The sequence below is a fragment of the Sarcophilus harrisii genome, chromosome 5 (genome assembly GCF_902635505.1).
Source record: "Sarcophilus harrisii chromosome 5, mSarHar1.11, whole genome shotgun sequence".
NCBI classification, from domain to species: domain Eukaryota; kingdom Metazoa; phylum Chordata; class Mammalia; order Dasyuromorphia; family Dasyuridae; genus Sarcophilus; species Sarcophilus harrisii.
Genome location: NC_045430.1, coordinates 169,287,965 through 169,315,876, shown reverse-complemented (window position 1 = coordinate 169,315,876; position 27,912 = coordinate 169,287,965). Strand labels below are relative to the sequence as shown.

General features: G+C 32.6%; 1 protein-coding gene and 1 pseudogene across 4 annotated transcripts in view; one reads left to right on the top strand and one right to left on the bottom strand.

The window, feature by feature from the left end:
* PTPRZ1 (protein tyrosine phosphatase receptor type Z1) overlaps positions 1 to 27,912 on the bottom strand; it is a 224,920-nt gene that overhangs the window by 25,039 nt on the left and 171,969 nt on the right. For 2 of the 4 annotated variants that reach the window (XM_023504831.2, XM_031938921.1), the window contains exons 14-20: positions 16,887 to 16,978; positions 10,672 to 10,757; positions 7,345 to 7,365; positions 7,048 to 7,144; positions 2,802 to 2,884; positions 1,490 to 1,624; positions 526 to 660 (exon numbers count right to left, since the gene is read on the bottom strand). In XM_023504831.2, coding sequence (XP_023360599.1) covers positions 526 to 660; positions 1,490 to 1,624; positions 2,802 to 2,884; positions 7,048 to 7,144; positions 7,345 to 7,365; positions 10,672 to 10,757; positions 16,887 to 16,978 — 649 coding nt within the window. The remainder of the gene's footprint in view (positions 1 to 525; positions 661 to 1,489; positions 1,625 to 2,801; positions 2,885 to 7,047; positions 7,145 to 7,344; positions 7,366 to 10,671; positions 10,758 to 16,886; positions 16,979 to 27,912) is intronic. The other 2 variants (XM_031938920.1, XM_031938922.1) reach the window with 1 other exon arrangement.
* LOC111721119 lies at positions 5,638 to 5,737 on the top strand (annotated as a pseudogene).

Below are 27,912 nucleotides of genomic sequence, written 5' to 3'. Positions count from 1 at the left end.
TCTTATAGTTTTCTACGTTTCCTCTGGTAGAAGTAATATTTTGATAATGAGCAATAAAAAGCAAATAATATTCACTGTAATGTCCACTGCATCAAAGATTATGTAACCTCTGATTTGCAATTGAAGGTTCACTCTTGGCTTCTCAAGGGGAAACTTTTATTGATGATTTAAAGCTATACACTAATCCAAATATTTATTGAACCATGTGTATTTAGTCTAAAATTTTCCATAACAGATTTCTACATTAAAATTTTTGTTTAAATTGGCACAGAAAATATTTTATTATTTGATATGATCAAGATGCTGTAGTATGTAAAGCATTTTGATTAATGGATGGTTAATAATATAGATTGTGTATAGTTTGACTTTTTAGTGCATTAGAAAATAATAAAATATGCTAAATACTCAAATTATATGAAAATTAATCCACATTTGATGATTAAGATGGTAAATAAAGGATTATGGAAGTACTTTAAATAATTAAAGAATTTTGCTTGACTGAATAATCACTTGTACTGAACTAACCTTTTTTATCTTAGTATTTCTAAGAGTAAAGTTCCGCACAGTGTAATAGGCAAGTACCCGAACACTCTTCTGTGTGACCAAAAAGTTTCCATATTCTTCACTACCATCAACAGGCCAGTACTGATCACATTTCCTCTGTAACAAATGAAGTAGAGTTATAATTTTGGTATTTGTAATGCTCAATTTTAAAGTAATAAGAACTCTAAGAAGTAACCAGACATGTACTCACTCTTCTAAATCTTCTCATTTATAATGAATATACTAAAGATCTGTGAATTTCTTAAGAAACTTCCTATATGAGAACAGTAAGAATATCATAACCATCATTTTATATACTTAAAAGTCTAGATTGTTTCCTCAGAGTCATCCAACTAGTAGATGTCAGAGTTAGCATGTGAATCAGATCTTCCTCCTTCTAAACCTAGCACTTTAGATTGTCCATTTCTCCATAAAGCTCACTTTGAAATCAATTACAAAAGAGAATATAAAACATTGGAACTTGGAGATCAATGTGGGATCATGGAGATAGTGCTGGATATAGAATCAGTGGACTTATACTAGAGAACTTAGACAACTTCTAAAGTCCTTTCAAACTCGACATTTATGGACCTACAATCCTAACTAAATAATTTGCCTCAGTTTGCATAATTAGTGGCTATTTAGGAGTAGCACCTAGGTCTTATGCAATATTCTTTCCATTTTACCACATTGTTACTCAAATTTTTTTTTTTCCTAAAGTAAGACAAATATACAGGAAAATATTCAAATCAGATAGATTTCTAATAATAACTTTTTGCTCCGTGTTCTCAGCATTTCCCCTTTAGTTACTACATTTGTAAAAAAACAATTAAAAAACAATGTTGGTTCATTTCCACAATTTTTTCTGCTTCCTACCTATGATTCTGTTTCATTTCAGTCAAGTGAAAAGCCTCTTTTAAATTACCATGTTAAGTGATTTACATACCCTTCCTTTTTCAACTAGGTTGGTTATCATTACAATCACTTCTACATTATGTTCCCATATCATTCTCCAGAAATCTTCTGCTGTGGATTTTAATGGGCCTTGAGCTGCAATGTAAGCTTTGGGTCTATTGTAGCCCTAAAAGGAATAAATGATCAATGTTAGTACTAGTTTCTCATTTTTGCTTCCTGCTATAATACTTAGTGATGTTGCTATTGTTGTTTTGCAAAGATGAGGATGGAAGTACATTTATAAAACTTGAAAGTCCTTTGGATACTGTGTATCTTTGTGTTTTATTTATGAATACCATGTATGCATTAATGAAATTCTAGGAGTTTCCCAGTTTAAATTTGTTTTTATCTCATACCATATAGGAAGCATGAGCCCATTTGTGAGATCCAAGTCATTTTCCCATGCTTTATTGAATTGGTCTTAATTCAAGCCGTATTTAAAGTTCTTGGCATTTGAAACAGTTTGACATTCCCTTTTCCCCAAATATCAATATGCTTACTATTAATATAGTAAATATAGTTACTTACTATATTAATAGAAATTGAGTATTTTGCTGAAAGCACCCTGAATGTTACTAAATACCATCTTGAAAATAAAAAAAAAGTTTCCATAAATCAATCTCACCTCCCATGATGGGAGTGTATTCTTAAGAAAGCTTAAGGATAAAAATGATTGACAAATTAGACCAACAAACTTAGAATAGTTTTTCTTGGTTTTGTTCAGACTACCACTTAATGTATTTAATGAAGACCTATTATAATAGATATAATGTGTTATAAGAGAATTATAAGAGATAGACCCAGTATTCTAGGAGAGAGAGAATTAACATTCTCAGCAAGTGTAAAACTAACAAGAGGAGACAAGCCTCGTCTTGCATTTAAAAACTTACGTCAATTTTTCTAAAAAATGTTAAATTTATTTATCATTTATATCTTTGAGTATACTATTTTAGTTAAATATTATAAATATTAAATAAAATTAATTATAAGATAAAATGTTATTTTATTATAATAAACAATAAATAAATAAATAATAAAATAAAAAATTTAATTATATAATAAAATAAAATATTAAATAAAAATAAATAAATAGAGAACTGTGCTAGTACCATATTTAATAAATTGATTAGATCTTATTTCCCATTTTAATTCTACACAATTCAACAAATACTTATTAAGCAAGCACTGAGGAAAATTCGAACTAAGGATTAGAAATGGTTCCTACCTTCATGGAGCATATCAACAATTAAGTTTTAAGCATAATTTTTTTCTTAATATAGTTAAGAAAAAAAAAGTACACTTACATCTACATAATTGGCATTGATGTAATCAGTCAGTTTGCCATCTTTTTCTGCAAGTTGTGCCAGTTTAACCCTGCTATGATCATCTGCAATAAATCAAAAGTCAAAGTCAATTTTGCAGTGGAGCAGGCTGGTGCTCTTTAGGGAGTGGGAAGCTAGCTGGTGCAATGAACAGAATGCCAGGCCTAGAGTCACAAAGTCCTGAGTTCAAATTCTGTCTCAGACAAGAAATTGATGTTTGTTTGCTGGATTTTATAAATGAATTTTCAGATCTATCTGCACTGTGCATAAAATTCTTCTGGATGTGCAATTCAGCTTAGTTCAACAAGTATTAATCAGGCCATGATACCAAACCCACTGAAAACAGCACTTGCCTAAAACAAGCTTACATTATTCTTGGGGGGGTGGTGGTAAAAAATATAAGAGCCAAGGAAGTTTCATGATTGGAAAAGTGGCATATGAAGCCTTTGCTTTAGAAAGATCTCACTTTGGCACCTGTTTGGAAGATGAAATGGATAAAGGAGAATGAGAAAATAAAGAAAAGGCTATTATTGCAATAAACCAGGAAAAACAATGAAAAGAGACTATGACTGCAGTAATACAGGCAAAAGGCTGAGCAGATGATGAGAAGGACTGGCCAGGTGAGACAGTGAAGTGATAGGATTAATAGGATGTGGTAACTGATTATATATGAGAGTTTAAAGGTAGTTTCAAGAAAAAACTGGGAAGTTTTGGTTTTTATGCAGAAGTATTCCAGAACCAATATCTGTGACTTTGTCCCTTTCTCTTCATCTTTTTTCAAAGCAAAAAAAATCTATCATTTGATGCTTTTTATTTCTCTGCCACCATTTTGTAAAATGAGCTAGAGGAAGAAATGGCAAACTACTCTAGTATCTTGCCAAGAAAATTCCAAATAAGAGTCACAAAGACTCAGGACTGAAAAAGTATTTATTGCAGTATCCTGAGATGTCTGGAGGAGTTAGGAAAAACAATTCAGAATAGATCCAGAGAAGAATAATCAGAAACCATGTCATATGAGAAACAATTAAAACATCCAGGAAATTTAATGGAGAGGAGAGAAAATGTAGGGGTAACACAGCTATCTTCACATATTTGAAGGCTTGCCTGTCACATGGAACAGATCTTGGCTTTTCTTTGTGTTGTTTTAGAAGAGAAGATGAATACTGATGGGTAGAAATAACAGAGCAAACTGGATCCAGCTCACTGTAAGAGAGAACTTCATAATCATTAGAGCTAACAGTGCCATAATCTGGCTCACATATACTTAGCAATCTGTCTTTGGATGTTTTTAGATGCCTGTCTCCACAAGGCTTCCTGCCTTCGGTGGGTAAAGAAGAAAAAAGGAAGAGAGAAGAAGAAGCTTTTCTGAGAGAAGCAGATCATGTGAAAGGTCCCTTCAAGTGAAATATTGGAAAAAGGAAATATGTAATTTCCTGAAGGTAAAAGGAGGTACCCATTTAGATTATAGAGTGGAGATCTTGGTTAATTCAACTATAATCACCCCAAGGATGCAAGATAATTCAATTTTCTAGATAAATGGATTTTGACATGAATTTTGGATAAGCAGAGAAATGATCAATTTTGGAGAAAGTATCAGGCTTCTTTGTGACGATTTCAATGAGCAAGTCAAGTCTAAATTTAGACTGTCACTTTTTTTTTTTTTTTGGAGATGGGACAGTGAATATAGACAAGGCTATAACTTTGTTAATAGTGGTAAATGTACTGTGATGAAAAGGACAGGCTGTTCTGGACAGGGAGATATAAGTGTGAAGAGGAGGTTGCGGTTAATTTCTTGGCACACATTTTTTACATTAGAAAAGATAACATCTATAGTAGGTAGAGAGGATAGGGATCTGAACCTATGATTTCACTGGTATAGGTAATTTCCAAGTCAGAAAACTAAGTCAACCATTCAGGTTAGCACCTTTTCTGCAATTTATAGTTTTAAAAAGTTATCTACAGAAAATTTGGAACTCAAGATTTAAAAAAATTAATGTTATATTGTTTTTAAATGAAATTGGAAAATATTATTATTACTACACAAAGAAAATTACCTAGAATGTTGAGATGTCAAGTGATCTACACCAGTCACAGACCAGTATGTATTAATGGCAGAAACTGGTTCTTGGTAGTTTCAGACCACTATACACTACTACTCTGTGACTCCATAGTTAGTATATGGGCTAGCCATATCTTATGGATGTAGAACAAGAAATCATGAATGTAATGTGGTCATAACTTGTGTTTCAGACATGAAGAGAGTAGGAAAAAAGGGTACCATTTGTAAAAAGGAATTAAAAATTTGTAGTAAAGAAACAATCTGTCTACTACATTATCTTCGGGAGAATGACAAGAAAGGAAATCAAGTATTGTTGCCAGTTTCAAGCTTCTAGAATGGAGAAGGAAATGGAACTAAAATGATAATATCCTAATGCAAATAAAAGAAACCATTTTGGGACTAATAAGAAATGGATGGCAATGCTTTAGAAAGAGATGAAGAAAAATAAAATAAAGGGATTTCAAGTGATGGTATGAAAAAAGAGGGAAGTCTAAAAAGAAAGGGATGAGTCAGAGGCAAAATAGAGTCATGACCATTGTAGCTATAAAAAGAAAAGAGTGTTGGGTATGCTTCAAGGGAAATCATCCCTTCTAAAACCCACAGAGAAGGAAAGCAGTGAGAGAGAAGAAATAAAGAGAGGAAAGGGGCCAAGAGTCTACCTGCCATCTGGGGGAAGGGATGAGGGGAAGGAAGGGAAAAATTGGAATAAACGGTTTTGCAATTGTCAAAAAAAAAAATACTATGAGAATTGGATCTATAGGGCTCACTTCAGCAGCATATATACTAAAATTGGATACAGAGGTTAGCATGGCCCCTGTGCAAGAATGACATACTAATTCGTGAAGATAATTGGATTTATAGAAATGGAGAAAAGTATCAAAGGACTAGAGAAGGACAAGAAAGGAAAATAATGAAAATGCAAATTTGATGTTAGCCAATGGAAGATAAATAATTGAGTTTTTTGTGAAAGTTTTGGTTCGTTCATTGTGTAGTACAGAAGGATTGTAAATATTTTCTAAAAATGAAGAGAAACTTTAAGAATTCAATGGGAATATTTGCAAAATCATTTTTAAAAAAGGCAGAGGCACTAGTAAAGATAAATTCAGCCCATCATATTTATTTCTTAGGAATGTTCATTACGCTATATATAATTTTAGAAAGCATAAATAAAGGTATTATTGACAGTTTATTGTTTAAGAGATGATTGAGATTGAATTCAGTTAATTTAATTAATTATATTAAGAATTATTTTATATTCTAGATAATATTAAAAATCTGTGATAGTCTCTTAAATTTTTTTTTGTTCAAGATTTTCTTCCTCTCCTCCCCCAAATTATCTCCTACCCATTGAGAAGGAAAGCAATTCAAAACCCATTATAAATTTGAAATCCTACAAAACAGATTTCTACATTGACCATGTTATGAAAAAGAAAAGGAAAAAAAATGTTTCGATTTATGCTCCAAGTTTTTCATCATGAATCCTTTAGAATTGTAATGGGACATTGTACTGATAAGAATTTCTAAGTCTTTTACAAGTGATGATCTTCAGCATTTTCCTGTTACTGTTCTTCTGATTCTGTTAGCTTTGCATTAATTCATATACAATCTGTGATAACTCTGGCTAACCTTAGGTTGTAAACAAAAGATCTGCTGTATTAAGTATTCAATTTAGATATAGCTTTATAATCTACTTCACTGACATATGGAATTATATGTAGTCTAGGTCAAAATATAGCTTGCATATATGCAAATAAATGAAGGGACTATGACCATAGGAACTCTTTTTACTTCTTCAAATCAACAGCTCATCCATAACTCAATACATCCATTCTAAAAATAAGCTATCTATAACTAACTAACTAAGTGTCAGGGAATTGCCTAAGGCATTTCAGTTATGTGGTTAGTCAAGATCTGCACCCTTATAATTGTAAATCTATCACTATACTGCCCTTTCCTGAAATGCAGCAACAGTAAAAGTTATAATGTATTATATATATATATATATATATGTGTGTGTGTGTGTGTGTGTGTGTACATATATATATATATATATATATATCATAGATATTAAAATTACATATTATAGCTATCAGGTTGATGGTACTGTATTAAACTGGCATTTAAAGTTTTAGACAATCCATACAAATTGGTCAGGTACAAAATACTTACAAGCAACAATGTTTATATATCGATTTTTATTCTTATTGTCTGGGTGATTAGAGCTGTCTGATGTGATACCTAGGTCAACAGTACAGCTCTGCACTTCCTGAAAAGAAAATGTATATATGCAGTTTCAATAGATATTCTGTAAAACAAAGTGCCTTAAAATGTAACATTGGAAGTCAAAATAACCAAAATCTTCTAACATTTTTTTCTATATCTTACAACTACTTCTTTGCTTTAAAAAAAAAACAAAAACAAAAACAAAAAACAAAAAACAAAACATGCAGTGAAACAATGCCTTACCTGGTAAAACTCTTTCAGTGTCTAATGAGGGAATGAATGCAAAAAGAGTAAAGAAATCAAATTCCACAGCACACGACAAATGAGGAAAAAAAAGTGTTCATATTAGGTTTACAATGGAAAACATCTACGATCATGCAATAAATACATTTGTCTAATAGAAACAAGGCTTCAAACAACTGCATGCAAATAAAAGCACTAGATAATTTAGAATTTAAAGTAATATTTTTAAAAGGAAGAGTAGGACAAATGATGACTTCTGAAAATGCAGGTGAGAAAATTACATATTCCATGACCCTTCCTTTAGTAATATTATTTTTGTAAGTAATTTATAACTAATTTAATTTAACTATACATAACATAATTTTAAATTTTTAGCTATTTTTAATTTCTTTACTTTGTATTCAAATGGAAAAAGATTTCTATAGTGTGTTTTTAACAGAAAATAACCTAGTTCCTTCAAAAAATTGAAAACCTGTCTTCAGAAGAAGACATTTTCAGAAAAGTGGAGGGAAGGGAGGGAGAAAAATTTGGAACTCAAAATCTTGAAAAAATGAATGTTAAAATGTTTCTTGACATGTAACTAGGGAAAAAATAAAATTCTAATAGAAGAAAAAGACCTCAGTATATCAATGATACTGTATTATTTTGATGCAGTTTCTTTTTTTCCCCCCAAGTCTATCACTGGTTACTACTTATTTAATTTGAGAAAGCCTATTTAGCTTTCAAACCTATTTATCTTTGTGTATCAAAAAAGCTGTTATGTGGAAAAGGTAGTAATAATTAGACTTGTTGCTTTTGGTAAAATAAGAAGCTACAGAAAGAAACTGAAAAGAAATTTTGATGATAGAAAAAACAACTATCTGAAAGGAAACTATGAATAAGTGGAAAGGTCTTTTTTTTAGGGTGATAGTATGTGGACTTTCACTTTAAGCTAAGGCCAGAGAAATACTTGTTATATATGACATCAAGGAGACCTTTATTTAGCTGTGGAGGTCAGAAATATTTTAATTAGGTAGAATAGCTAACATTTATATAGCACTTATTAAGTGCAAGTCATTATGCTAAGCATAGGGCACAACTATATTATCTATGACTACCCATGCATACACGTAAATACATAAATATGCACACATGTGCATATGTACATAGGCATGTACATGGTTATGCAGATACATATATATGTAAAGAATGCATAAGTATATATGTATATTTTTCTAGACCTAGTTTTTTTTTGTATAAATTTGAACATGTATTTTTTCAAAGATTGTCTAGATATAAATTCTAGCTGCCGCTTTGCATTAAACTTTATATATATTTATATAACTGATCATTTATAACTAAAATGATTATTTTTCTTTAAAAAAAGTTAGCAAGGCCCAAATGTAGTATTTTCCTCATTATAAAGGAATTTACCCATTAGAAAATCAAGACTTTTCCAGGTGTGGAGAAAAATCGTTACTTGAGGCTTAAAAACAATCAAGTCAGGCACACAATTAAGTAATCATGGTTATGAATAAGTCTATTATTGAATAAATAAGTTTCTTAAATTAGTGCTAAAAACAATGAAATACATTTTTCAAATTTGAGTTGAAAGTGAAGTTACTTTTTAAAATCAATTCTTTTTAAATGAATAACTTAAAATGACTTTATTGCTGCATGAGTCTTGAAAAACTTGTTTATCTAACCCTGGGTTATATCTCATAAACTGCTACTTTCTATATATGGGCCATAACACATGTAGACATCCATTAATATAAATTTGGGTGTCTTCTCCCTATAGCATAGTACAATCTTGGACTTTTCTATTTTTTCACTAAATGCTTGTATGTTATCTGGATAACATCTGGAATATTGCAATAATGATTTAATTTAAGGAAAGGTTTGTATAGGTCTAGCTTACAAAAAGGAAATGCTCTACCATGGGCGTATGTGGGGTGATAATTTGAAATTTAAAATATTATGAATACAATGATATAAATTACCTTCATTTACCTAAGGGCTTTCGCAAACTCCAGTATTGTGAGACACTCTTGACTGTACAATTACAATTTAAAATTTGTTGTTCAGGGTTAAATGGACTCATTGTTTTTCATTTAGTGAAAAGAGGAAAATACTTGCAATTATTTGCATATCAAACTATTCCTTAAGATTTCAAGTTCATGATGTCTCTTCCTAGATATCCCTACTCCACCATCAATTGAGTGTGCTAAAGTGCACATTCAATGTAGATGGCTAAAGGAGTTCCTTTGGTGGTCATTATCTGGACACTTGTCTGGAGATGACATGTTGCTCAGGGCTGATCAGAAATTAGACCAAAATTTGTATTAATTAGACAAAATTTATATTAAAATAACCACTTTTAATGGTTCAATGAATAGATCACTGCAGTACTCTGCTAATGCATCATTATTCTGATAATCATGCTGGAACAAGTGATCAATTTGAAGTCAAAAGAGATCCTATCTCAGATATTTACTAATAAATGTGATCATTGGTTTTCTCATTTCTAAAATAGTCCTAATAATTCTCATGTTGTTGTAAGGATCAACTGAGAGAAGGTATCTATATTCACTTTGAAAATCTTAAAGTGCTATATAAATGTCAGCTATTGTTATTTTTATGTAATTATATGAAAAAAAACTTTACTAGTTATAATGTTCAGTTTTGAAATTTGTTTTTTCCTTGGGGATAATCTATAATTGTATCTCATACAGGGGACTTGTGTAGAGTCAGAATAAAATTAGTGTAAGGATAGGTAAATGGTATAAAACCCTGATATTCAGTGGCTTTTAATAATTTTACTATTTTGGAAAATTAAAAAGAAAAAAATTTAACAAGAATTTAGTGACAAAATTCACAAAAAGCAGAGAAGACCATAGTTTTACGAAAGAGGACAATCTATTTGTTAAAATTTCTAGTCATTAAGTAACTTAACAATTTGCCTGCTTTCAACTTCCCCCTCTAGGTTTTGCTCTTGAAATTAGCTTTCATTGGTTCAAATAAGCAAAAAAAAAAAAAAAAAAAAAAAAAAAAAAAAAAAAAAAAAAAAAAAAAAAAAAAAAAAAAAACAAATAAACAAACAAACAAACAAACAAAAAAAAAAAACTGAACCAAAATACAAAGAAACCAGAAGCCAAACCCTCCCGACTCTTTGAACACTTTATTTTATGTCAATAAGTAGCACATACCTTGGATGGCTTAATAAATCGTAAGTTTATTAGTTTCCCTAGAATCAAAATACTTCAGCTAACTCTATAGCAAAAAGCAGTTAAACACTGACTTTTATAGGTCTTGTATCAGATTTTAAGACGTGCACTGAAAACATACCTCAAATTCTTCAGTAAAACCATTACTTGCATGTAAATCTGCAACATGCTTTGGAAAGTGTTTTATAGGAATTGCTCCAACATCATCTATAAGGATGAAGAACACAAAAATGAATGGTTGGTGAAGGACAACAAACAGGTGAATATTTAGATGCATATCTATGTAACGTATAAAGCCATCTTAACTCATGGTCTTTAATATTATTTTTTCCCCTAAAGGAATTTTTTTTTATTTTCATTTTATGGTGATTGTCACTCAATTAGAATTTTAAAGTCTAATGAAACACTACGCCAAAAACAAGATTGTTTTCTTCCATATTTTCTATAAACACAATCCCAGAATTCCAGAAATCTGATGGGCTCAGTAATTTCTTTCTCAGTAACATTTTCCAAACAGAGAAATACTCCACAATTAAAGCCTATGCTATAAATATCACCAAAAGCTCTATTTTTTTTTTTGTGGAAAGATATTTTCACAGAAGCTTTCCTTTAATTCTAGTTGAAAATTCTTAAATAATTCCAAAAAAGATTTTGTTCAGAAATAAAGTTTATCATACAATAGAATAGTCATAATTTATAGAACAATACCACTTGTATAGAATTGTAGAATTTAATGTCTGGTAGCCAAATATTCTGATTGTTGTTTATATTTGAGAACATTTCTTTCCTTCTCTACATAAATACTAGAAAACATTTGTGTGCAGAATATTCATTAAGGAAAATGTCAAAAACCTTTGGGACTTTTAATCTGTAAAATTCCGAGAATTCTAAGTTGAAAATATGCCATGTAAACAAAGTCATTTGATCTGTTAATTAATTGTGAAGGGGCCAAATTATTTTAACTAGCTCTGTGTGTTTTTTCCCCCCTTCTGGAGTGCCTTTCTTAGATTAAACATATTACAATTTCACAGTATGCGATTTCACAAGTGATGTCTCCGACAAGGAAACATCAAACACATTTCACCAGAAACAGTTATTTACATCAACAGATGTTCAGCGTTTAGGCCATCTAATATTTTTAAGCTTCAGTTACCAAGAATTTGTTGATTTCTTTTAATCAGGATCCATCTGTTCTCTCTCTTAGATGAGTGGACGTGAATACTAAAATTGAATTATCCAGTCAAGCTTAAGAAAAACTACCCAAATGTGTAATTTCACTTTCACACCTTACAGAAAGATTCTGCCAAGAAATATGTTTTATAATTAAATAGGAAAACAGTAATAACCAGTCATTTAAATCATAAGTCCTTTTCGTAAAGATCTTGAAGAAATGAAAGCTTTCATAGAATCACATCTTCCATTCTCTTATAAATAAACCATCTCTCACTCCTACATTACTTCCGGTTTATTTTATTGGTTGGCCGGCTTGCTGGAGGGATAGAAAGGCTGAAAGACCTTTTCGTTTTCTAATTTCACTTTTAGGTAAAAGCTCACTTACTGAAAGAACACTCATTTCCTTCTGAATGTCAGTGGACTCAGTGATAAGCTAAATGTGGATTCAAATAATTCTAAAGGTCCTTAAGTCAAAGAGGCTTTAAAATTTAATTCAATTCAATGGAACATTTCCTACTTTGTACAAGACAGATTTTGACACAAAAGTGATGATTTTTTGAACAGATCTAACAAATCTACCACAAAAAGAAATTTGAGGGAATGCACAAAATATTGGATTTGAGATCAATGGATCAATTTTACTTTCAGGCCTCAGTTTCCCTATCTGTAAAAGAAAGAGACTGGATGACCTTTAACATCCCCTCCACGACTATACTGATATTCTCTTAAATAAAAAGTTCTTCACCTGAGTCCTCTGAACTTTTAAATATTTTGAAAACTGTATTTCAGTGCAATTGATTACCTTTGTAATCCTATTTATTTTATTTTGAGCATTTCAACAGACTGCCAATGGGGTTGAGTGATAGAACAAAAGATTAAGAACCTCTTTGTTAAACTGTCATCTTATATACATATGCATCTGTCTAAAAATCCATTAACACATATCGTTAAACATAAACATTTATATTTGTAGCTAGAGAGAACAATTAAATTTATAAATATTTATTTATATATCAATTGATAACAATGATAGTCCATAACAATCTTAGAAGCATTATGGTTCACAAATAAATGCAATTGTGTTTTAATTTTCACAATTTTGTTTGCATTTGGTAAATCTTCATATTTCACAGAAAAGGGAAGAAGGAAGAAAGATTTATTAAAAATGTACTGAGTTAATTAGAGATATAGTGGATAGAGCAATGGCCCTGGATTCAGGAGTAATCTGGATACTTAACATTTACTAGCTTTGTGATCCTGACTAAGTCACTTAACTCCAATTGTCTTGCCAAAAAAATTTGTCATGGATCAGGCACTGTACTAAGCACTTTATAAATATTATCTCATTTCATTCTTATAACAGATGTAGGAAGCAGATGCTATTATTGTTTCCATTTTAAAGTTAAGGAAACTGAGGCAGACAAAGGTAAAGTGATTTGCTCAGGATTACACAACTAGTGGTATCTGAAGTTAGGTTTGATATCATAAGCTCTTCCTGATTCCAGGCCCGGATTTCTATCTACTTTACCACATAGCTGCCTAGGAGTCCAAAGCTCAGTCATTGCATTTATGTGGTCCAAAGGAACCAATCAAATAATTATACTTTATAATAGAATCCTGATTCATAAACTTATTAACTATTCTTTCATGCTGTAGACATTAAATAATGAGGACATTATTGAAAGTCAATGTTGTATGGTGGAAAATCTTTTTGTATTAAGTCATGGGGGTTGAACCCACATTGTGAGACTAATTCTATCATTTAATCTCTCTGACACTCCCTTCTTCAAGCTTAATATGTAGATCATTCTAGCACTTTTTAAATAATAAAAGGAAGTAGCAATGCAAATTATTATTATTACTGTTTGGTTTTTAGCCATAATTAGCTATACAAGTTGGTGTAGGTTTATAATTCATAAGTACATATGTGTACACACACTTAATTTGAATTAGTCAGTCAGTCCTGTCTCTATCACTAGCTAATCTGAATGACCTTGGCCAACCCAAACCTTTTTTAAACTGTTCTCAATTGTAAAATTGGACATATTTGGATTGATATTTAACATTTCTACCTTAGTCCCAATGCTCTAATTCTATGATAAATATACAATATATCAGGACAGCAAAAAAAAAAAAAAAAAAAAATCCTCCCACAATGCCACATTGTTTTGCCTTTAGTAGAAACATGAAGTAATTATGCTTTATCCAGAAATAGAGTAGAAAAGTAAAACAGTAGTCAGGCCTGGAGGGAGGAAGGTCCAAATTCAAAGTTGACCCTAGATGCTTACTAGCTGTGTGACTCTGGGCAAGTCATTTAACTTGTTTGTTTCAGTTTCCTCATCTGTAAAATGGATATAATAATAAACCTACTATGCCAGGGTTGTTGTGAGGATTAAATGAGTTAATTAATTAAAAATGCTTAGCACAGCACCTGGCATATTGTAGGTACCCTATAAGTGTTAGCTATGATTATTATTATTACTAATTGTTATTATTATTATTAAGAGCTGGTTTCAAAATCAGAAATAACTGCACTTAAATTCTGTTATCCAGGACAAATCATTTAATCTTTTGGTGTCCCCCAGGAAGTTCCTTAACATAAGTTGTAGAACAGGTCACAGTCTGTGTTATGGACTTTCCTTCTTAAAAATTCCTGATGGAGGTTCAATCCAAAAAAAAATCCTTAAAAATATTTTACACATGCTAACAATTTGTGATTTCATTAGAGTGGGCACTTTCTCTGCACATGAAGACTGTGATCTCTCCATCACTTAGTAAAATGTTTTTTTTGTGAGCTTCTTTGGCTGATGGAATGGATAATATGGTGACCACTTTTCTGGTCAAGAGCAAGAGTTTCAGTAATTAAGTATGATGATTCTTGGCAAGACACTCTCTTTTGCTGTGCCCGTAACTTCCCAACCTGATAAAATCTGGTATATCTTGTGCTACTCTCACACTTATATTTCATAAGCCTAATAGTGCCTACATAGTGCCATGATTAGGCATCAGAGTAAGGTTTTATTGAAGATTCCTACATAGCCTATTGAAAATTACTGACTTTTGAAGTCAATTCTCATCACTGGGAAGATTTAATTTTATGTTAGCATCTCAGTGCCATTCTTAATTCTGTTTTTGTCTAAATAAACCTCATACTCTATTCATTACATGTTTCAAATATTTCTTCTGTGCTAAAGCGACTTTCTTATATATTGATTTGATTAACTGCTATACACCAATTGAATTTAGAATTCAGATAGCATTATCATCATTGATACACTATTATAAAAATTTCCTGGTGCAGATCTACCAGAAATGGGACAAATGAGATTCTCAGTTTAATTACACGGAAGCTCCTATTAAAAATAGGAGAAAACCAAACAACTTGAGTTTATACATGAGTCCAAAATAGTCTGGAAAGTTTTTTTTTTTTTAACTTTCCATTATCCCAACTAAATGAAAGTTTTAGAGGATTTTTAAATTTTAGAGGACTCAAATGTCTTGAGTTTAAAGATCATTGTTGTATAGTAATGTTCACACAGACAAATTTCCCAGAGGTGTGAATGGTGATTAAGGTTTTTGCTGTTCATCCCCAACTCCTAAATCTTTTTTTGTCTTATCTTAGGCTGTGCAGTGGAAAACGTACACAGTGGATGAACAGCACTTGAAAAGTACTAATGCACACATATAAATGACCTGGGGAGCAAAGCAACTAAATTCAATTATATTATGAAAATCTGTGTGAAATTAGACATCTGAGAATGATTCCTCAGTTTGAGTTCAATCAAGCATAATGATGAATTGTCCCTGAAAAAATGTCAGATAGAATTCTAGTCTAAAAACTATTTTTTAATTTCCATACATGCCACAAGAAATCTCTTCTGGTGCAAGTAAAGAAGACGGTCCTTTCAAAATCTTGGCCATCTACATCTCTCTATCCTTCTTCTTCAAAGGGGATAGTTAGTGACTTCAATGGAACTTTCCAGAGATGTCCTGAGAACCTGGGTCATCTTCATTATGTGACTTGAAAGTAAAGTTGTTTCTAATAATCAAAATATATTTACTTAGTATAAGGTTATAATTAATCTGAATTCTTTATATCAATTAAACAGGAGAAGGCAATGTGCTCCCAAAGTAGAGATGTGTTTTTAAATGTCATGTATAGATAAATGAGAGCTGGCTGAAGTTTAATTCTGAATATCTTTACACGTGACTGATTTATGACAATGTGCATCAAACACTTCAGCGAGTCAACAAAAAGGCAGGGCTAAAAATTAATAAGAGATAAAGAAATAACAAAGATAACATTTGCTACCTTTGCTGGGCATTAGAAAAAGAATGATGTTTTTTTCTCATTCCCATCCCTTGGTTATTGAAATTTTGCATAACAACATGGGTATGACCTGGGACACACTGAATTCCACACCAAATAAAGAAGTTTCAATAAAATCAGTGCTTAGAAAAATCATGTACATTTCCCCCTCAGTTTAAAAAACAACAACAACAACAACAACAACTATATGCCTTTCCATATTTTATCTCTTCATTTCCCTTCCCCCTCACTCTTTTCCAAGGATTTTTTTTTTTGGGGGGGGGAAAGAAGGAGAGGGGCTAGACAACTATGCCAAAAATCAAAAACTATAGTTATAGGGTTTAAATTAATGTATTTTAGGTGCTCACTACATAGGGCCTTATCTGAATTTTAATAGATTTTTAAATGTTAAATTTTAAATATTATCAAGTAATATACTCCCCATTTTGGAAGTTTTAAAGTCTTCAAACTTTGAGACATTTTCCATGATGGCCTATTCTTAAAAGCAATTAAGAAGTCATTTCCAGAATAAATACAAGTGACTATACAACAAAATGACCTTTATTTTTCTTATAATAATCTCTCATCCATAACAATTATTATCGGTTTACATTGAACATTTTTTCATTGTTTAATTTCCTATTACACTGCTGCAGTAATTTTCAAAATGAGACAGGTAATAGACAGGTATGCTGAAAATAGTAACCATGAACTGCTGGCTATATTTTATGGCTAAAAAATAATATACACTTCAAGATTATTTGACAACGCATTTGCCAAATTTGTCAAAGCATTTGACACTGTAGTTTTCTTTCACATCAATAATTATTCACACAATAATTCAAAAGCATTACCTGAAATAGGAAAGATGGGTGTTGGAGGTGTAGAAATGACTCGAGGTGATGTGCTATCTTCTAAATAAAAATGTGCAGTCTGAAAACATTTCCTAGAGAGAGAAGTTAGAGCAAATGGAATCATGAAATGTTTTAAATAGAAGAGAACATCTGGATCCTTAGAAAGTGATGACATTTCAACTCAGCTTAGCAAGCATATATTAAGTATGCACTGTATGTCAAGCACTGTGAACAATATATATATATATATATAACTTAAAAAAAAACTCCAAAACACTTCTTAAATTGTACTAACAAATGTACTATAGAGAAATAGAATGGACTGAATGGTACTGTCGCTGTACCACCTCCCCCCACCCCCGGCCATTCATATTATTTTTACCTGTACCAGATGCAGAAGAAAGAGCAGAAATCAGACATATTGAAAGAAGAAAAGGCACTTGAAACTCTGGTACTAAATAGTACCTTTGTAGAGAAATGAAATCTCTCCCCAACCCAGCAAATCAGTCTTCCACTGTACATCTATAATGGATCCCCTCCACTGTATAGGAACAGAAGTGAAGCTGGAAAGATGGTCTGAAATAATTTCTCCAGCATTTCCTGAGCTCTCTTCTATTTCAGATATTTAACTGCTTGTAAAATGAGGCATGCTGTGACTAAGAGGAATTGAGAGATCGCAGTGATACCATTTTGCTAATAATAATAATAATAAGTAGCCTCATATCTGATCTAGGCTAACATGGCAATGCCAGATACAAGCCAAGGAAATCATCATGATGCAGGCAACTGGAAGCAGGGGAGTTTTTCTTTCCAACAGATGCTAGCCTTGTTGATGAGGGGTTTAAGAATGAATACAAATGGAATCAGCTGCAACTCTGACCCAAGATGTAACTTGCATCTATTTTCATTCAGAGAGGGGTAAATAACCAACTGCTGCTTTAAAGCAATGTAAAGCATCCTTAATTAAAAAACTCAGATAATTAAACCTGTTAATGACACTCTTTGGCATGGCTTATTTAATTTATTTGAAATATTTTTTGCAAGTGGTTAATTTTAAATAGAAATATATGTATAAATGAAAATAATAATAATTTAACATTTATGAAATTCCAGTTTTAAGTATATAATGGTCCTACAGTAGCTATTTTTAGTGACTTCTATATAGCTTAGCCTAATTTTTTAAAAGATATAACTGGTTATTCACTCATCTTCTTAGCAATACACAGCAATGACATGCATGTGAAAAAGTAGGGAGATAGAGAAGGATAAACCTTTCGGGGGAAAATGATCCTGAATATGATAAAGGGGAATAGAAAACAAAAAGGACTTAAAACTTTCCAGGGGTAATATGGCTTTACTTTTTCTCTAAGCTAGTGATTCGCACACCCTGGATTCCAGACACCTATACACTTTAAAAAATACTGAGTATTCTCCAATATAGCTTTTGTTTTAGTGGGTTTTATCTTCTGAGATTTACTGTATTGGATATGAAAAAAAATCTTTGTGTTATTATCAAAATAGTTTTGACCTCAGGAATCCCCTGAAAGGAACTTGGGGACTTCTAGACCATACTTTAAGAACTACTTCTCTAAAGGAAGTATCCTAACTTCCTATTACTGTTCTTTAGTGGTGCAGTTGGTGGCTTAGTGGATAGAGTGCTGGGTTTGGAGGCAGAAAGACCTGATGTCAAATGTGGTCTGTGATACTTACCAGCTCTGTTTGCCTCAGTTTCCTCAATTGTAAAATGAGGCAACAATAGCATCAACCTTGAAGGGTTGTTGTGAGGGTGAAATGAAATAATATTTGTAAGAAAGTACATAGCACAGTGGGCACTATATATTCTTCTCCCTTCTTCTCCCTTATGCACCATAAGTTTTCAATATTACTCTTGATCTGTGTTAACACAACTTGTATGTTATGTTCCAGATCTATTCTGTATCATAACCACATGTAGAATGTATACTGGATCTGCCTGGGTAAACTAGAATAGACGGGACTATTGCTTGCTATGATGTAAATTCTACTTCCAGTAATGCAGCTTAAGGTGTTACTCATTTCTTTAATAATCATACTGTAATTATAAAGGACATTAAGCTCGGCTAACTGAAATCTCAAGGTCTTTTTCATACTATTTTGAAGTCAAACATATCATCCTACATTTAAATAATTGACTTTTGGACTAAAATGCTGATGTTCCTATTTATTCTTGTTAAATTTCATTCGTGTTGATTTTCTTGATGTTACATTTTGGCATGACACATTTGACTCTTGATTTTATCAAACATATTGGCTTTCTCTGCTTAGAGACTTAAAAGGTATGTTTTCCATAACTTTATCACAAAAAAATAGGGAGGAGTACATAAGGTGCTGGGGAGGGTTCTGTGGTATTCCCTACTTCTTCTAGGTTACCAGAGTAATTTAGATAGTCTTTCTGTATAAATAAAGGTGGGAAAAAAAGCAGTTTTGAAACACTGCCCATTAACTTCATAAACATTCATTGAGTTTCCATTGAACTTGGAAGTCCCAAAAAGAAACAAGAAAACCTACCCTTCATAACCCCTCATGTAAGGATGAACAAATCATATGCAAATAGTAGATTAGTTTGACTGAAGCAGAAGGGCTATGTAGAGAATTGTGGTAGCAGTCCCTATGCCATTTAGTGAAGGGACATAGATACTGGACAATAAAGACTGTATTTGATAGTCAGGCACTGAGGTTGTTCACAATGATATAATTAATATTAGTTGAAACAATTTAAGGCACTTTAGTCATTGATGGTCATATAATTAATGTTAGTTGAAACAATTTAGCATGCTAAACAATGGAGCTTAAAACACAGCATATTGATCTTTTTAAAGGAAAATAAAAACACTGAGCAAGTTAAAAAATAAACCAGATATCCAAATTAATGGAATTATTCCCCAAATTCAGAGTTTCAACACCTCTCAACTGGAGTAATTTAAGTCTCCTAATTCGTCCTCCCACCTCAAGACCTTCTGTAATACCTTCTTTTTTGGCAAGACATGTTAAGTGGCTTGCTCAGGGTCACACAACTAGTAACTGTCAAATGCCTGAAGCCACATTTGAATTCAGGTCCTCCCAACTCCAGGGCTGGTGCTCTCTATCCACTGTGTCTTCTAGCGTTCCCTCTATTATCCATTTTCCACTCGGGTACAAAAGTATTAATTCTAAAACACAGGTTTAACCATGTTATTCCCTTGTTCAGTAAGCTGCACTGGCTTTTCATCTCAAAAATAAGATATAAACTCTTCACTCTAGTATATAGAGCCCTCTCTAATATATAGTATATGGAACCCTGGCTCCAATCTATCTTTCTAGCTTTATTACAATATTAATATTCTTCTCATATTCTATGGTCTAGTCAAACCAGCCTTCTTGCTATTTCTCTCCTATAATATCATCTCCCACATCCATGATTCTGCAAAGACTCCTCATGCTTGGAATATATTTCATTATCTATGTCTTTTGAAATCTCTCCTTATCTTTGAGACTCAGCTTAAGAGCCACTCTGCATCTCAGTTTTCAGTGACTTCTCATCAAATTACTTTGTATTATTTTCTACATATTTGTATGTGTACCTTTCATAAATGTCCTAAAGCAGTAAAATATTTTAATTATCAATGAAAAAGTTATCTATGTGCTTTAAGTAGTATCTTTAACACAGAAAGCACTTAAATGCATGTGTATTGATTGAGACAGTAGATGAAATGATAAGATCTTTAAAGAAGGCTTATCTGTAGTCTGACAAGGATGGGAATTTAAAAATACTGCTGATCCATGGCTATGTAAATAACATATTATTATTATTTTTAATCTGATTATGTTAATAAGAGAGTCAAATTTAGAGATTGAAGATCATCTAGTTTAACTTTTTTATCTTGTAGATGAAGGATGTAAACCCAGAAAGATTTTATATCTTGCCACAGAATTGGCTAAGAAGCTGTAGAGTCAATACTAAGATCTAGGTCTTGTGATTCTAAATCTAGAGAAAAGATAATGAAAGAAGGATAGATTAGTCCAGGGCACAACGTTTTGTGTATATATAGTTCTTTTTGTGTTGACAAAGAATAAATTAAAGAATGCCCATCAACTGAAGGATAGTTGAACAAGTTATGCTTTACCATAAAATGACTAAAGGTATGATTTCAGAAAAATCTGGAGAGATTTGTATGAACTGATGCAGAATGAAGTGAGCAAAACCAAGAGATCCATTTATACAATGACAACAATATGATGAAGACAACTTTGAAAGACTTTAGGAGTGAGCTGAGTAATGACCAAGCATGTTTTCAGAAGACTAATGATGAAATGTCATCCACAGAGAGAGAGAGAGAAAGATTCAGAATTCTGAATGAGACTTCTTCAATATACTTGGCAAAGGACAAATTTGTTTTTTATAAGCTACACATTTTGTAAATAGGATTTTGGTTTTCTTTAGTTGGAGAATGGGAGTAGATGAGAAGAAAAGATGGCAGATTTTAACTGATTGAAAAAATTTATAAATATAGTATTTAAGATTTCACAAAAGTTCATTGACATGTAAGTCTCTGTTATGAGATCTCCCAGAACTTTACTAGTTCATAGAAGTATATAGGAGTAAGATGCTAGTTGTTCCTGAGAACTAATTATTAAATTTTCAGTTTGAGCATGTACCTTGGAAATTGGCAAGAGTTATAAATCTGGGCTTGATTTATTGTTTTATTAATTCTCTAGAAATAAGAAAGTAATGGAGAACATATTAATCATTCATTTTAAACACAAGAGCATGTTATATGTATTTATATGGTTTTTTTTTGGAGAGCCAGTTGTTAAACATTACCAGTATACCCCTGCTTATGGCCATTCTGCCTACTCTAAGAAGTGTTCTGAGGAAAGTAATAAAAAAAAGTTATAATTATTGGGCTTTTTTCTTATGTGTTTCAAAGATATATTCTCAGAACATTTTAAAAATTAATAGGAGTACATGTTTGTATATGTATTTATCGTTGTATAGAAATAGTATTATCTTCTCAAAATAGAAGAAACAGTGCAATGAAGAGGAAAGAGCAGTAGATTTGGAATCAGATGATATTAGTTTAAGTGCAACTGTTGCTTCCATCCTGTGCGACTTTGGGCCAACCCTTTTACTTCTCTGGGCCTCATTCCTTTCTTTAAGATAAAGAAGTTGGAAGAGATGATCTTAAAGGCCTCTTCTAGCTCTAAATATATGAATGGAAGTTACTTATCCATTATACTTTATCATTTTCTCATTTCTCCATCCCAAAATAGATCTTGGATGTTGTTGCTAAGGATGGAAGAATTTCTACTAAAATGTTTTTTGTCTTTGGGATTGGAAAGGTTATTGGTCTAAGAGTATGAATCAAATCTAATCATGTTTATATCTGAGTATTGACAAGAATTAAATATGTGAGTTTCAAAAGAACAGTGGTAGTAATCCCTAAATTACAGCAGGCTGAATCTGAACTCAGCCCTGTGCCACCTCGCTATCTATAAATGAATAACAAACTGTTGTGTTTAATTTGAATCATTAACTCTCTAAACAATTAATAAAATAATAACTCAGTCCCTTATTTGTCAATATTTGCCTATTTCCAAGATGCAAATGTACACTGAAAATTTAATAATTGGCTTCCTTGTGCATGAACTCCAGACAAAAACCTTGTTATGTATGTGGTTGAATCTAACTCATATTTAACAAAACTTGAGAGATGGGTACTGCAGGCATTATTATCCCCATTTTACAGAGGAGGGACTGAATCTCTAAGATGTTAAGTAACTTGTAAAACAATCTAGATTTGAATCCAGCTTTTTCTGATTGCAAGTCAAAAGCACTTTCTACTAATACCCTCTGCTCCTTAAAGATTTGTGCATTATACCTTAAGGAAAGCTGGAGTGGGATTTGGGGTAGGATAAAAGAATTAGCATCCCCTCTGAATTTAGAAAAAAACTACTCTTAATTATTTCATTTTTCTTAATGAGGAAACTGAGATCTGTAATCAAGGTTGTACAACTTATAAGTAGCAGTGCCTGGATTCAAGATGTCATTTCAATACCTTTATCACTTTAATATGCCATAATCCTATAGTATAAATGAATATGTTTCCCCTTGGTTTTGTTTCTGCTTTAAAATTTATACCCCTTTCTCCTTCTGAACAGCCAGTTATGCATTGTTTTTTGCTGAAGACATTTCACATCTTTTCAATGAGGGATTGTCACATGTAAATTATGCCCCAAAACATCTGGAAAACTATTTCAAAGCATATTATTTAATATATAAGAACATTCAACATCGATATTCCATCTGTTCTGTATAAGTAGCAAACATCTTCACGACTATGTGCTAAGTGTTGATAACTATGTCTCCCGCTAATTATCACCAGGCTATGAAGAAAAAAGTGATGACTGTTTTAAACTTGCAGCCATAGGTCCTATCAATCAATGTTAACCTGATTATTTAATTTACACCTTTTCATCACAGAAAGCATTTAGATCTAAAACCTGGAAATATGTAATTCCTATTACATTTTTGAATACTTGTAAAAATATGAAACAATAATCAACGTGCTGCATTAGTTATAAAGACTTTACAAAACTTCTCTGTAAGGTCTTGTTATCTTTTATAATGTTCAGCTTCTAGAAAGGGATTTATGATGACTCTAACTTAGAAGATTGTTCTTAAATGTAGGTGAAAGTCAAGAGTTAAGTAGTCAAGTAGAATAAAAAAGAGAAAAATACTCAAGTCTTTTCATACCCAGATTTTATACCTTATAATCAGTTTCAGACATCTGCATGATTGCTACCCATGACAGAATGAAGACAATGCTTTTATGGGGATTCATTCTTAGCCTCACAACAACATATGGGATTTTCTTGGGGAAAATATTGGATTGATTTGTCATTTCCTTCTCTAGTTTAAGTGACTTTCCTGGAGTCATATAATAAGCAAGTTTTTGAGACTGAATTTGAATTCAGCTCTTGTTGACTATAGATCCAACATTCTATCCAATGAACCACCCTAGCTGCCTCCAATATCATCATTTACTGCTTATCAAATTTAATTGGTAAAAGTTTTAATTAGTCAAGATATATCAATATACATTTATTACATTTCTACTTTGTGCCAGGCACTGTGCTAAGTGTTAAGGATGCAAAGAAAAGCAAGAAATAGCCCTCAAGGAGCTTACAATCTAATGAAGGGATCAACATATAAACAACTGTGAATAAATAATATGTGAGAGAATAATAACAGCTAACCTTATTAAGAGGCTGCAGTGCACTAGGCTATCTGCTAGATAATGAAGAAAAAATAAAGATAAGAAGGACAAGGTTCCTGCCTTCAGGATTATAATCTGGTGGGTGATAAACATATAAAGCAACTGTCACAATGGCAGACAGATGGCAGTGACCCTGAAGTCAGGAAGACCTGAGTTCAATATGATTCCGGACAAGTTACTTAACCCTGACACAAGTGGACACAAAAAAAGTAATTACCACAAAACCTAAGTAGTCCAAAGGAAAGAGAGATGACTTCTGGTTGATGGAATAAAGGGAGGAACAAAGGGAGACCCTCATAAAAATGATTACAAAGACTTTCTAATAGTTTCCCTTGCATTTAGTCTCTCCCCTCTTCAGTCAATCCACCATGCTAGGTCTTGAAGAACAGATCATGGGATCCTAGATGGGATATATTTCAACAGGTGGAGAAGTGGGTATGACAGTATGATAGTCCAGTAGAAAAGCAAAGGAATGTTCTGGATATGGGCAAAATTATAGTTTGGTTGTAGTATATGATAAGACTGGAAAGGTCTATTGGAAGTAGATTGCAAAAGGCACTGCATGAATGGAAGCCTGAAGAATTTTGAATTTATTTGGTGCACAACAAATATATAAAATACTTTCAATCAGTTATTTTATTTGGTTGTCTCAATGATTATTAAAGATAGCAGGATACATAGTCCAAAAGAGGAGTTAGGAAATCCTGCCTCTGACACATACTACAAATAAATTACTTGACCTCTTTGTAAATCAGGTAATTCTCTAAAACTATTAATTACAGATTTTAACTACCAATCAGTATTGATGAAGATGTTACCACAGTGGGGAATTCCCCTTCAAGATGAATCACAGATCAGAGCCAATAATGAAAATAAAAACAAAATAATTTCAATAGAATGACATTTATGTGACCAATTTCAGATTTGCTAAGTACATTGCATATACTGCCTCCTGTAACCCTCACAGCAACCAGATGAGGCAGGAACCACAGATATTATCCCCATTTCACATACAGGAAAACTGAGGGTCAAAGAGGTTGACTGGCTTCACAGAACTGTGAGAGACATCTGAGGTCATCAAGACCAAGAGAAGTCAAGTAATTTTCATTTCCAGGATGACACAAGATATAAATCTAAGCACGAGGATCTGAATCCAAATCTTCAGATTCCAAATCCACATGAAGAGCCAAGGATGAAATCTGAACCCAGGATTTCTGAATTCCCTACCTAACATTCCTTACTGACCTCTGTGGTATGGGGAAAACATTTTAAGTTTTTCAGCAAAGGAACACTCAGATCATAGCTGTAGAGAAGCAAGGTTATTTTGGGTAGCAATGATTAGAGGGGGGAAGGGACGAGTAGGTGGAGGGACAGAAACTGTCACAGAAAAACCATTTAAAAGTCTACAACAATAGTTCAAGGGAGAGATAATGAGGAAAGGAGAGAAGTAATTTGGCTAGAGGCTCTGGAAACAGAAATCTTAGCCCTGAAGGGAGAGTTATTCAGCACAAAAAAATCCCTAGGACTTGAAAACCAATTCTATTTGGGGGAAGGAGGAAGGAAAAAGTCAAAGATGACTCCTGGTTTCTCCATGTTATCATTAACAGAAATTGGGAAATCAGGAGTAGGAAAGAATTCAAGTGGAAAGATATTGGTTTTGCTTCAGGCCTAAGTTCTTGTTGATGTTAAATCAATTTCTTCTATAAAATAGTATCATATTGTACATAGGGGGCAGCTATCTAGAACAGAACTCATTATCTTTCCCTATTTCTATCCAGGACACCATCAGTCGTCTAGTCACATAGGTTTTCAATCTAGAAATCATTCTCAATCCATTACTCTTACTCATCTCACCTCTTTATGTTCAAATGACCAAATCTCGACCATCTCCCTCCTGAATAACTTTTAATCCTCTTTATAATTATATCAACCTAGTCTAGGCCTTTAACCCTCATAGAAATGATTACAAAGACTTTCTAATGGTTTTCCTTGCATTTAGTCTCTCCCTTCTTCAGTCAATTCACCATTCAGTTGACAAACTGCTAATCCTAAAATGTAGATCTGATTATGTCATTCCTCCACATGCTTTCTCTGTTTGGAATTTATAGCCCTTTACAATTTGATGAAACCGTCTTTCAAAGATGATTACGTAGTAATCCTTTATATGAATTGTAAATTCCAGCCAAACTGGCCTTGTTCATATTCCTCAAACATGATTGTCATTTCCCACCTCCATATCTTTGCCCAGATTGTCCTCAGCTCTCTTTCTCTTTCCCTCCAACTCCTGGAACCCCTAGTTTCCTTCAAGGCTCAGTTCAAACACCATCCTCTTCAAAAGCCCTTCAATAATTCTCTCAGTTATTAATCCCTGCCTCAAAAGACCATTTTAAAAGTTTATGTTTGTTTTTATTGGCTTAATCTTACCAAATCTATTTCTGTAACACCTCTCCTCTCTTATTAACTTTTCTCCTCTGAAATTCATCATTCTAGTTCAGGTCCCCATTACCTCACATCTAGATTACTGCAAAAGACTGTTTGGCCCCCATCCTCGAATATCTCCCCATTTCATTTTCCATTCAGATGTCAAATTAATTTTTCTAAAGCACAGTCTAACTATGACCTCCTTTCTTCTCCTACCCAGCATTCAATCAAATCCAGTAGTTCTGTTTCCCCTCTTAAGAGCAAATATAAAACCTTCAATTTAGCTTTAAAGTTCTTCCTGACATTCCCCCTCCTATCTTTCCAGGCTTCTTAAAGGAGGAGGTTAGATTGTGAAGGAATTTAAATGTTAAACAGCATTTTGTATCTGCTTTGGAGGAAATAGGAAGCCACTAGAGTTTACTGAGTAGGGATTGATATTTTACGAAAAATTTTGTTGACTGACTGGAGGATGCAGGCATTGGACATGAAGAGAGATTTGAGGCAGACTAACCCACCAGCAGACTACTGCAGGCGTGAGGAGATAAGGGGCTGCACTAGAGTGATGGCAATGTCAAAGGAGATAAAGGGGTGCATTGGAGAAATGTAGCAAAGGTGAAATCAATAGAATTTGTTAGCAGATTGTATATGGGGGAGAAAGGTGGAAGATAGTGGTAATTTGAAGATGACAGGCTGTGAGCCTAAGGAACTGGGAGAATGATATTGTCTTCTGCAATAATAAGGGAGATCATAGGAGAGGGTAGGTAGATTTGGTAAAGATAATAATTGAATCCATGGGAGCTGATAAGATCATGAAGTGTAGTATAGAGAGAGAAGAGAAGATGATTCAGGATAGAACTCTGTGGGACATTTGTGGCCAAAAGGAGTGATCTAGATGAAGATCCAGCAAAAGTGACTGAGCAGCGGTGAGATAGGAAGAAATTCAGGAGAAAGTGGTATCTGGAAAACATAGAGAGAAGAGAGGATCAAAGAGGTTGTAGAGAGATCAAGAATGATGGTTTGATTGGCTTCTGCAAGAGCTAGTTTATACTACCTCTACCGCTAATACATTGAACTTATTTAAGATAGAAAAACTCAGCAAGGACAGATTTACTAAATGAATCAAATTTTATCTTTTCCCAAATATTTTATTAATTTTACTATCACTTTGATTGAAAATTTTCATATAGATGTATGTATGTACATATACATGAATAAATGTACATTTACACATCTTGTATAATACATATTGCATCAATGTTTTATATATACATACATATATATATATTGTTTCTATATATAAATGTATTAGT